The 13,372-nt window shown below is 35.7% G+C and overlaps 1 protein-coding gene across 1 annotated transcript in view; it reads right to left on the bottom strand.

Moving 5' to 3' along the window:
• ZYG11A (zyg-11 family member A, cell cycle regulator) overlaps positions 1-13,372 on the bottom strand; it is a 67,149-nt gene that overhangs the window by 3,948 nt on the left and 49,829 nt on the right. Inside the window, 3 exon segments of the mRNA XM_039882873.1 lie at positions 6,804-6,901; positions 7,299-7,360; positions 9,961-10,155. Coding sequence (XP_039738807.1) covers positions 6,804-6,901; positions 7,299-7,360; positions 9,961-10,155 — 355 coding nt within the window.

Below are 13,372 nucleotides of genomic sequence, written 5' to 3'. Positions count from 1 at the left end.
AAGGAAAGAATAAATATCAGAATAAAAATCAATTAAATAGAGACTAAGAAAAAAAAAGATCAATGAAACAGAAGCTAGTTCTTTGAAAAGATAAACAAAACTGATAAACCTTTAGCCAGAATCATCGAGAATAAAGAAGGCCCAAATAAAATCAGAAATAAGAGAAATGACAATATCACAGAAACTCAAAGGATCATAAGAGATTACTACGAACAATTATACGCCATCAACTGGACAATCCAGAAGAACAGATAAATTTCTAAAAACATACAATCTTCCAAGACTGAATCAAGAAGAAATGGAAAATATGAATCAGACTGATAACCAGTAACTAAATTGAATCAGTAATCAAAAAAATTCCCAACAAGCAAAAGTCCAGCACCAGATGGCTTGACAGGTGAATTCTACCAAACATTTAAAGAGAAGTTAATACCTATCCTTTCTACAATTATTCCAAAAAACTGAAGAGGATAGTATGCTGCCAAATTCATTTAAAGAGATCAGCATTACCCTGATAGCAAAACCAGACACCACCAAAAAAAAAAAAAAAGAGAGAGAGAGAGAGAGAAACAGGCTGATATCCCTGATGAACATAGATGCAAAAAACCTCAACAAAATATCAGTAAACCATATTCAACAACACATTAAAAGGATCATACACCATGATCAAGTGGGATTTATTCCAGGGAGGTAAGGATGGTTCAACATCTGCAAATCAATGTAATACACCACATTAACAAAGTATAAAACCACATGATCATCTCAATAGATATAGAAAAAGCATTTAACAAAATTCAACATCCATTTATGATAAAAACTCTCAACAAAGTGGGCATAGAGGGACATACCTCAACATAATAAAGGGCATATACAACAAACCCATAGCTAACATATTCAATGGTAGAAAGCTAAAATCTTTCCTCTAAGATCAGGAACGAGGAGGCCACTCTTAGCACTTTTATTCAACATAGTACTGGAAGTCCTAGTCACAGCAATCAAACAAAAGAAAATAAGGTTATCCAGATTGGATAGGAAGAAGTAAAACTATTTGCAGATGACGTGATTCTATATATATAAAACCCTAAAGAATCCACCAAAAAACTAAATAAAAACTGAATGAATTCAGTAAAGTTTCAGGATACAAAATTAATAACTAAATAAAAACTGAATAAAAAACTAAATAAAAACTGAATAAATGAATTCAGTAAAGTTTCAGGATACAAAATTAATATACATAAATCTGTTGCATTTCTATACACTAATAACAAATAGTCAGAAAAAGAATTTTTTAAAAATCCATTTTACAACTGCATCAAAAAGAATATAATACCTAGGAATAAATTTAACTAAGGAAGTGAAAGACTTATACTCTGAAAACTATTAAGACATTGAAAAACTAAGTTGAAGAAGACATAAATAATTATAAAGATGTATCATACTCATGACTTGAAAGAATTAATACTGTTAAAATGTCCATACTACCCAAGACAACTTACAAATTCGATGTAACCCTCATAAAAATACGTGTGGCATTTTTCACAGAACTAGAACGAATAATCTTAAAATTTGTATGAAACTACAAAAGAATCCAAATAGCCAAAGCAATCTTGAGAAAGAAGAAAAAAGGTGAAGATATCACACTTCCTGATTTCAAATTATACTGCAAAGCCATAGTAATCAAAATAGTATGGTACTGGCACAAAAACATACACATTGATCAATGGAACAGAATAGAGAGTCCAGAAGTAAACCCATGCTTATGTGGTCAATTAACCTATGACAAAGGAGGCAAGAACATACATTGGGGAAAAGACAGTCTCAACAAAAAATGGCTCTGGGAAAACTAAACAGCTACATGCAAAAGAATGAAACTGGATCACTTTTTTGTACCATATACAAAAATTAACTCAAAATGGATTAAAGACTGAAATGTAAGACCTGAAACTATAAAACTACTAGATAAAAACACAGGCAGTAAACTCACTGACATTGGTTTCAACAATTTTTTTTAGATCTGTCTCCTTAGGCAAGGAAAACAAAAGCAAAAATAAACAAATTGGACTACATCAAACTACAAAGCTTTTACATAGCAAAGGAAACCATCCATCGACATAACAGAAAAAAGCAATCTACAGAATGGGAGAATATATTTGCAAGTGATATAACTGATAAGGGGTTAATATCCAAAATATATAATGCACTCATACAATTCAATAGCAAAAAAACAATCTGATTTAAATATGGGCAGAGTGTTGCAGAGACGGTTTGGAAGAAGAGTCGGAGTCTGGAAATGTCTAACTTACATGGATAAAGGAGAGGAGGACGCACAATACTAGCCACCCAACCCCTATCTCCATGGCCTTTTATTAAGTTTGACAACAATGTAGCTTTGTAATTTAGTAATAGTTACTACCAGGTTAGTAGATACAAGCTACAGCCAACTCCGAGATTCAGCCTCAAAGCCACCTCCGTGTTCTCAGCTATTTCCTCTCAAGCATCTTTTTCTTATCCTCTTATGTATCTCTTTCTAGTCCCTAGAGCAAGAAGTCTCGGAATCGGTCAGGCGTGTGCACCCTCCCTGCAATGTGTCCTTGTGTGTAAGTCCACATCTTCTTCTTTTGTTCTTGTTGCTCCAAGCACCAGACACCCCGCCAGGAACATTCTGTACCACAGGCATCTCTTACAACAGTAGAGAACCTGGAGAGACATGTTTCCAAAGACAACATACAGATGGCTAACAGACACATGAAAAGGTGCTCAATGTCACTATTCATCCAGGAAATGCAAATCGAAACCACAATGAACATATCACCTCACACCTGTCAGAACCGCTATTATCAAAAAGACAACAATGTCAAGTGTTGGCAAGGATATGGAGAAAAGGGAAAGAACCCTTATGCACTGTTGGTGGGACTGTAAATTGATGCAGCAACAGTGGAAAACAGTATGGTGGTTCCCACAAAAATTAAAAAATAGAACTACCATACAACCCAGCAATTTTATTTCTGGGTATTTATCCAAAGAAATCAAAAACAACAATTCGAAAAGATATATACACCCCTATGTTCACTACAGCATTGTTTACATTAGCCAAGATACAGAAGCAATCTAGGTGTCTATCAATAGGTGAATGGATAAAGATGTGGTACATATATACAATAGAAATATTACCCATAGAAAAGAATGAAATCTTGCCATTTGAGATAACATGGATAGATCTAGAGAGTATTATGCTAAGTGACATAGGTCAGACAAAGACAAATACCATATGTGGAATCTAAAAAACAAAATACACAAACAAAACAGAAACAAACTCATAGATACAGAGAACAAATTGATGGTCACTAGATGGGAGAGGGACTGAGGGAGATGAGTGAAAAAGGTAAAAGGAATTAAGTACAAACTGTGACTTATAAAAACAGTCACAGGGATGTAAAATACAGAATAGAGAATGTAGTCAAAAATACTGTAATAACTATGTATAGTGCCAGATGCATACTAGACTTATCAAGGTGATCACTCTGCAAGATATAAGTGTCTAATCACTATGTTGCACACTTGAAACTAATATAGTATGTCAACTTTAATTAAAAAAATAAATTTTAAAAATTAAAGAAATAAAACATTTTTAAAAAACAAAAGATATATGTGCACCCCTGTGTTCATGGCAGCATTATTTACAAAAGCCAAGAAATGGAAGCAATGTAAATGTCCATCGATAGATGAATGGATAAAGATGTGGTGTATATTATATAGAGAGAGGGAGAGGAGGGAGAAAAAAGAGGGAGAGACGGGGGAGGTAGGAATGTTACTTGACCATAAGAATGAAATCTTGCCATTTGCAACAACGTGATGGACTTAGAGGGTTATTACATTAAGTGAAGTCACAGAGAGAAAGACAAATACCATCTGATTTTACCTATTTGTGGATTCTAAAAAGCAAAACCAAACAAAACAGACTTATAGATACAGAGAACAAACTGATGGTTGCCAGGAGTGGATGGTGAGGAGATGGGATAAACAGGTGAAGGAGATTAAGAAGGTCAAACTTCCAATTATAAAATAAATAAGTCACAGGGATGTAGTATGCAACATAGGGAATTAGTCGATAATATTGTAATAACTTTGTATGGTGACAGATGGTTACTAAACTTAATGCGTAGTTCATTTTGTAAGATATTTAAATGTCAACTATAATTGAAAAACAAATTTAGAAAAAATATTTAAAATAATGACACTGATACTGAAGCATGACTAATTACCATGTTGTATACCTGAAACTAATATAATATTGTATGTCAACTACACTTCAATTTAAAAATTAGAAATTAATAATAAATAAATAAAGTAAGGTTACAAGATGTGTAGGACAGAATGTATCTTGTGTAGGTACAAGATACTTCTGATAAATGTTCCACTAGAAAAGAATAGAGAGAGAATAAGGGTATTATTAAAAAAAAAGAAATAGCTGAGAGAGGGCAAGACAACATAAAACAGAGAAGCTTTGTATATCTCCTCTTAAAACCATACCAGAAATGTGAGAAACACAGAGCAAACAGCAAAGAGTGAGTCACCTGGGGTCTGGATGAACATAGGCACTAAAACTAAGGAGAGAAATAAGCAAGTACCCTGCAATGGTAGGAGGGGGACCTCGGTGTGCCCTGTGCCCCCTGCTCCCTGCTGAGCAGCTCTAAGCCCTACACTGGTGTCACCTGTCCTCAGTTTCTGGTGTGGCCTCTTGAGGCAACTATAAAGCACAGCACGAGTATATCAGCCATCTGGGGATTGCTTGCTGAATCTTACCAGGTGGCCCCAGGGGGGGGTACAGTTTGGGGCTAAACTTGGCCTGTAGTTGGACCCCTCTCAGGACTGTGCCCCTGTATACCTACTACACAAAGCTATGCTAATAAGACCAGGAGACTTAGGAGTTTTGCTTAGTACACAGAAACAGAAACAGAAAGACAATCAAAATGGGGAGACAATGAAGCATATCCTACATGAAAAAATAGAACAGTGCTCCAGGAAAAATGGAGTCAAGCAATCTACCAGATGCAGAGTTCAAAACATTGGTTATAATGGTGCTCAATGAACTTAGGGGAAGAATAGATGAACTCAGTGAGAACTTTAACAAAGAGATAAAAAACAAAAATGGAGATGGAAATTGTAAAAGAGAACCAGTTAGAAATGAAGAATAAACTATCTGAGATAAAATATATATCAGAGGGAATCAACAGAGTGAAGGAAGTAGAGGATCGAATCACTGATATAGAGGATGGGGTAGCAGAGGACATGAGAGGATGGGGTAGTAGCACAGGACATGAAATCAAAACAGAAACAAGAAAAAGAATCCAAAATAATGGAGATAATATATGGAGCCTATGGGATAACATCAAATGTAACATTCACATTTATGGATACCAGAAGAAGAGCAAAAAGTTGAAAACCTATTTGAAGAAATAATGATGGAAAACTTCCCTCATCTGATGAAGGAAATAGACATATAACCTCAGGAAGCTCAGAGAGTCCCAAAAAAGATGAACTGAAAGAAGCCCACACTGATACATACCATAATTAAAATCCCAAAGGTTAAAGACAAAGAGGGAATCTTAAAAGCAGCAAGAGAAGAACAGTTACCTACAAGGGAGCATCCATAAGGCTGGCGGCTGATTTCTCAAAAGAAACTGCAGGACAGATGGGCTTGGCACAAAATAGTCAATGTGATGAAAAGCCAAGATCTACAACAAAGATTACTTTACACAGTGAAGCTATCATTTAGAGTCAAAGGACACAGATAAAGAGCTTCCTAGACAAGAAAAAGCTGAAGAAGTTCATCACCACCAAGCTGGCATTACAGGAAATGTTGGAGAGACTTCTTTAAGAAGAAAAGATATGTAGCAAAAATATGAATAAAGAATGGCAATAACTACATATCTATTAACGAGTACTTCAAATGAAAAAGAATTAAGTGCTCCAATCAATAGAGAGGGTGGCTGAATGGAAAAGAAAACAAGACTCTTACATATGCTGTCTACAAAAGACTCACTTCAGATTAAAAGACACAGACTAAAAGCAAGGGGATGGGAACAGATACTGCATAATGGACCTAGAGTGTATCATGCTGAATGGAGTAAGTCAGACAGAGAAAGACAAATGCTGCATGATTTCACATACATGTGGAATCTAAAGAACAAAAAGCAACAACAACAATAACAACAATGGCAACAAACTTATAGATACAGAGAATATTTTGAGGGTTACTAGAGGGGAGAGAGGGTTGGGGGGGTCGGTGGAAAAGGGCAAAGGGATTAAGAAGTACAAATGAATATTTACAAAATAGTCATCAAATATAAAGTATAGCATAAGAAATATAGTCGATAATATTATAATAAATATGTAAGATACAGAGGTGCTAGATTTATTGGAGTGATCACTTTGTGAATTATATAAATCTCTAATCATTATGTTGTACAACTGAAACTAATATATTATTGTATACCAATTGAAAAAAACTCATTGAATTGTACACTGTAAATAAAGCAACTAATTGTCCATTATATTTCAATTAAAAAGTTAAAAACAACAGCTGAGAATTGTCATCAATTTCAGAAAGTAAGGTGATAAAATAAGACTAACTTGTAAACACAATGAACAAAATCAAGACAAAGTAGGAAAAAAGATTTGAAAGTTCCCTGAAATTAAAGAAAAAGATCAACATACAGTAGACAAAAAATGAACAAAGGATACCAACAGATAATTCAAGGAAAAGGAGACAGCTGGAAAACTATTATGTTTTGAATACATACGGTTTTTACTGCATACATGATACATAGCCCATAGTGCCCAGAGCTGAACCTGTGGTTGAGAGAAGTTGCCAAGGAGTGGGAAAAATGCCTTGAAGGATCTAAAAAGGTACAAAAAATATGTTCATTCAGAACTCAGGCTAACATCAGGGATACAATAATAATTTTCAACATTTTCCCCATAGGGTCAATTCCTGAAATAGATATATTATTGAGCATATAATGAAAGCTAGCATCTAAGAAACTGCATTCTGTGTTATACACGCTACACATTCATTATCTCATTTCATCCTTAATCCTGTAAACTGTCACTTCATTTTACAGATAAGGAAAACTAAATTTCAGAGATTTTCTAAAAGTGATGTCTCAATATCACAAAGAAATAAGATTTAAACATAAGGCTATTTGATATTTGACTCTAATATTTTATCACTGTACCACACAGTGATTAGACAGAGGACAGGCTTTAAGAAAAGTTCTACACCATCATGAAATTACCTGTACGTCACCAATGCTGTCATCTTACAACATGAATTTGGCCAATTCTGGATGGTTGCATACTATACAAAAAGAGAAACCAAAATTCTAGTATTGTATTCCATCGTTTTTAAAATGTCATAATGACTGTTTCATGTCACTTATAATTAAATATATATGAAACAACAGAAAATTTCAAAATATGGGAATGATTATCCAAATTTAGGTATACCTACCTGCCAAAATATCAATTAGATAACCATTATAAATGTAGGATGTGAACAAAGTCATGTGGAAAACAATGCAATAAAAGGGGATTCTATTTAAAGATGGAGGACAGAGCATGCATCCACTCCTTCCCTAAATCCCATAATCAGAAAAGTACAAATGGTTCAAAATAAAAGAAGGCAAACACACAGAGAACAAAGCAAAAGGAAAAGGATAACTGCTTCAATAGATCTAACACAGGGGAAGGTTAAAAGAACAATTTGAACAGTGAACAGAACCCTCAAGAGACTTAAAAATTTGGTGTACCAGGAACTTCAGGAAGTGAGATTAGACGTAGGGTTAAAAATAAAAGGACTGGTTGAAAGTACCAAAGAAAACAAGACTTCTAGATCTCCTCTCCCATCCATAACAAAAACCTCTATACTGGGCAACACCATGAGCAGTTGAGGGTGGGAGTACCATCCTAAAAACAGAAGGCCAAAATGAAAACCTTAATACTAAATACTGAGACTCCCTTGCCCCCATCATCCTCTAGTGGGCTTTCAGACTGTGGGCAGCCAAGCTTATAGCTTTCAATCAGGAAAACAGAATATTCTTCTTTGGGTAAATCCTAATCAGGGCAAGACAAAAGATCTAATGACACTGACCTTGAGGAACAACTAATTCAGATCACTCTATAGTGAAGCCCATAGTTAACAAGTTCCACCCATCTACACAAAGCTTCAAAACAGTCCCGTTCTTAGATATAAATGGACAGCTAAGGGTCCCCTTATACTTTAAGAAAATCTGTAACATAAAGGAACAAAAATAGAGGGGAAAAAAAAGCAACTTGCCAGAAACCAGAAACCTTGGAAGTAGAGAAAAACTTAAAACCCCAAACTATGCTCGTTTCGGCAGCACATATACTAAAAAAAAAAACCCAAACTATCATTAATACTTTTAAAGAGATAATAAAGAGATATAGCAACCATGAAACAAGAATAAAATATTGTATAAAAAAGAAGCACTCAAGAGAACAATACAGTTCTTGGAAACTGAAATTATAGTAGCAGAAATGCAAAATCCAATAGAAAGAGTGGAAGTTGAAAAAGATTTTTTAAAAAGACAAATAGGGAAATAGATAAGAAGAGTTTGAATTAGCAGTTACAAAATAGTCACGAGGATGTGAAGTATAGCATGGGGAATACAATAAATAATATTGTAATAACTATGTATAGCCAGGTAGGTACTAGAGGAATTAGGGGAATCACTTCGTAAATTACATAAATGTCTAACCACTATGTTGTTCACCTGAAACTAATATAAATTAAATACTGAATGTCAACTAATTGAAAACTAAAAAAAAAAAGAAAAAGAAAACGAAAATTAAAAAAAATAAAAATAAAAAAGATGACTCTGTAGGGCCGACATCCCCAGATAAGGAAGGGGATAGAGAGGGAGGGAGAAATTTCCCAGAACTGAAGGAAACAAGCTTCCAGAGTTATAAGTAGCCAAACATAACAGATGAAAATATATCCATATCAAGACACATCACTGTTATTTCCAAACACTGAGACCAAAGAAAGATCTTAAAACTTCCAAAGAAAAATGGCATGGGACTTCCAAACAGTGATACTGAGACACAAAAGACAACAAAGCAATGACTTAAAAATTCTGAAGGGAAAATATTTCAAAACTAAAATTCTATATTCAGCCATTTGATCAACTAAAATGTGAAGATCTTTTCAAATGGATATGGTTTCAAATTTTCTCTTTCATGCATCTCTTTTAGGAAGCTACTGGAGGATATGATCTAGCAAAATGAGGGAGTACATCAAAAAACAGGAAGGCATGCAATCCAGGAAACAGAAAAACCAATACAAGTAAAAAAATCCCCAGGACTATATTAAAGGAATATCCTTTAATACTGATAACAGTACAGCAGATATACAAAAAAAGCAGACCAGATGAAAGAAAGACAGAAGGCTCTGGGAAATAAGTCTCTGAGAAGCTAAAGTAAATAGAATATGTTTAAATGTACCAAAAGGAGATTTATACTTAGGGTATAAGGAAGGGTGTGTATAGGGAGAGTGAGAAAAACAACCTTCAATTTCCGGAGTGGGAAAATTAATAGATCATGCCTAAAACTGCATAGTCAAGAAGGAGCTACATATATTATTCAGAGACAAGGAGGTGAATACAAAAAGAAATAGCATTAAAAAGAGCTGAAAGTGGGAAAGAGAATTGGAATAAGCCATACACACTTGCCTGCATGTATAACTTTTTAATAAAAGAAAAATACCAGAAGAAATGCGACAAAATAGAGGTTAACAGAAGTTAGCTTTGGGGGATATGGGTAATTTATAATACTTTATATTTTTGTTTCCCATTTTCTACAATGAACATATATTTCTAAAACTCTTGTAATCTAGAAAAATAAGTTTTCTGCAAAAAGAAATCACTCAGGATTTTGTACCAGGTCCTGGAGAAGAACACTCCTCTGAAGGTCACAGGATATCCAAGGCTGTTTGTCAGATGTCAGGTGGGCTATGATGCCTGCAGCAAAATAGCTGACTTCCATTTCTTTGCTATGGAGCAAAATTCTGATATGCTTCACCACATCTTCGGTCACCAGCTTGGAAGAGAGTTCTCTGACTTCGGCTATGTTGTTCTACAGGTCAGATGGAGCAGAGAATATCAGGGACAGGGAAGGAGGGGAGAATCAGGAACTGTTTACACTGTCTCTCCTAGTGCTTAGCTCTGATATATTCAGAACACTCAGTCCCATCTGCCTCTCTCTTAATTTAGCCTAACATCACAATCCCATCCCTTGATGATGATGATGATCAGTAATAAAAAGATAAAAAAAAAAAAAAAAAAAAACTGAGTAAGCACTTACTAAGTGCCAGGCACTGTACTAGATATATAAAACTTCTTTTTATCTACCTATCTCACTTCATCTTTAAAATAGTCATACAAAGAAATCTGACACTCATCAAAACTAACTTGTCGGGTTCACCTTGCTAATACCTGGTTAACTAGAATGTAAATCCAGGCCTGACTCAAATACTTAATGTTCCTGGGGGCCATTAAGTATTATATTAGCTTGAAGTTTAACAGCAACAATGAAGGGTGGGTAGCATTTTTCTTTATATTATATATTATATTAATTTTCTATGCTGTGTAAACAAATTACCACAAACTCCCCAGCTTAAAACAACACACATTTTTCTCACGGTTTCTGTGGGTCAAGAGCCTAGGCATGGCTTAGCTAAGTCCTCTAATCTGGGGTCTTACAAGGTTACAGTCAAAGTGCCAGCTGGGCTGAACTCTCATACGGAGGGTCCACTGAGGTGGGGGAGTTGATTTCCAAATTCACTTAGGCTGCTGGCAGAATTCATTTCCTTGTGGCTATAGGACTAAGAGTTTCAGTTTCTTGCTGGAGGCCACCTTAGCTCCTAGAAGCTGCCCATAGTTCCTTGTCATGTAGGCTTCTACCTTCTCCAACCATTTACTTCATGCCTGCTTGCTTCTTCAAAGCCAGTGAGGAAGAATCTCTCTAGAGTGTCTGCTAGAAAGATGGATTTACATAGAGTAAGGTTTAGAGGTGAAACAAGTTTAAGTGAACATAGCAGTTACCAATCCTTCTGAAGCAGCTTTCAGAAAAGTAGAGGCAACAGACTAGTATGTTGAAAATACCATATGGCACTACGCAGAAAATTATTCTGTTTTGAGATACCACCCTCCTCCAGTTTTTCCCAAGACCAGTTCTACAGTTCTACCCTTCTTGTCATTAGCATAATTTCAACAGCAAGTGTCACAGATGGTAGCTCCAAACAAGAGTCAAGATGCTAGATAACATCCTTAATGTAACTGAGAGAGACACCTTGGTTGAACCACAAGATTTCTCTTGTAAACTTGGCAGAGGCTACTTTTATATTAGTTTTTTCTTTCCAAGAGTCTATGGAACAAAACGTTGAGAAGATAGGAGCTATAGGAGATTATGGGTATTCGTCCCTTAGAAAAAGGAAGGAAAAGAGACAACCTCAGAAGGTAGTATTTTGAGAGGCTCTCAGAAAGATAAGGAGTAAAAGATCTCTTAGGTCAGCTAGTAGTAGGATACCTAGTACTGTACAGAAGAGGATTCAATCCACCTTTCTGGACTGATTTCCCATTGCTTTTCTTCTTCCTATCTTCTCCCAAAATTCCCACTAGTCTGTATTACAGTGTCTCTCACATGATTATATTTTTCATTTTCCCTAGCCAAAAATGACCTTTGTTCCCTACTGCTTTCTTTGTCCCTTCTACTTTTCTCTATCTTCCAGATTTCCAATATTAATCATGTCTTCCTCTCTGTGAAACCTTTCGCATCTACTCTGTTCCAAGTCCTGTATGTGCTAGAGACACAAAAGAAAAGACAAGAGTTCCTGCTTTCAAAGAGTTTGTGATCTAGAATTCAAAGGTTTCCACTGGACTTTGTGCCTCTTTTCTAGCACTTACCACAGTCAATCTTAGAGGGCTATTTATAAACATGTCATACATCCTCTCCCCAACATAATGCTATAAGCACCATCAGCTTGATATATTTCATGTATCTGTGTCCCTACAGCACTGGCACAACAAACTGCAGAGTACATCTTTATTGCTTTTTGCAAATCTTCACCTTTACCTTTAGGAAACAAAAAAATTTCTCGATAATGAACATCCTAAGAAAGTATGATAAACAAAGAAATTTCTAAAAAATGGATTGCCTTGTTAAAGAGGAAGTATATTAAAGAGGTTAATATCAGAGGGTCTAGAGCCAGACTGCGTGAGTTTGAATTCTGATTCTTCCTCATACTCTCTAGGTAACACAGGGTAAATGGCACTCTTGTGGCTCAGATTCTAGTTCTATAAAATGTAGATAACAATGTGTGGTAGAGTATAGAACACAATTTTTCCTATCCCTGTCTATACGCCCCTTAGCAATGTGACTTTGCTGCTCCTCCTATCAAGGGAGAGCCACCTCCTCTAATCTGGGCTTAATCATGGGCATAATAAGAAATATCTATTTGGTCCTTGTCCCCAGTTCCTGACACAGCTCTTAAATCTCTTCGAATTTCCCAAGTGATAGGAATGATAAGAGCATCTTCAAAATGGGGGCTGGATGCCAGAAAGATCAAACATTAATTTGAAGCCCAGAACTTTCAGCCCCACCCGCAAACTCTGGGCTGAAGACTGAGTTAATAATGAGTTAATAAATATGTGATGAAACTTCCATAAAAAAACTCTTAAATGATGGGGTTTGGAGAACTTCTGGGTTGGTGAACACATCAAGGTTCTGAGAGAGTGATGTGCCCAAAGACGGCATGGAAGCTCAATGTGCACTCCTCCTTCCTTGCCCTATTCTTCTCTTCCATTTGACAGTTTCTTAGTTATATCCTTTATAATATATTGATAATAGCAAGTAAAATGCCTTACTGAATTCTGAGCCATTCTAACAAATTATCTACCTAAGGGGGTTGTGAAACTCCCAACTTATAGTCAGTCAGAAGTGCAGGTGGCCTAAGGACTTACGACTGGCATCTAAAGTGAAGGTAGTCTTGTGGACTGAGCCTTTTAACTTGTGGAATCTGACATTAATTCCAGGTTGTTAGTGTCAGAACTGAATTGAACTGAACTGCAGGACACCCAGATGGTGTCAGTTGAAGAAGTGGTTGTTGGAAAACATCCCAAAGCATGTAACTTGCTTTGGCCAATGAAACATTAGAAAATGTGACATAAACAGAGGTTTAGGAAGTGCTTGTGCAGTGGGCCTTGCCTTTTATTGCTCCTGAAACTGCCAAATGATGAAATCTAGGGAGACACAAGGCCCAGCTAATAACCTACTCCAACTGTAAGATGTGTTA

Source organism: Pteropus medius, unplaced genomic scaffold (genome assembly GCF_902729225.1).
Source record: "Pteropus medius unplaced genomic scaffold, Ma_sr-lr_union100, whole genome shotgun sequence".
Taxonomy (NCBI): Eukaryota; Metazoa; Chordata; class Mammalia; order Chiroptera; family Pteropodidae; genus Pteropus; species Pteropus medius.
This window is presented reverse-complemented; position numbering and strand designations above follow the sequence as displayed.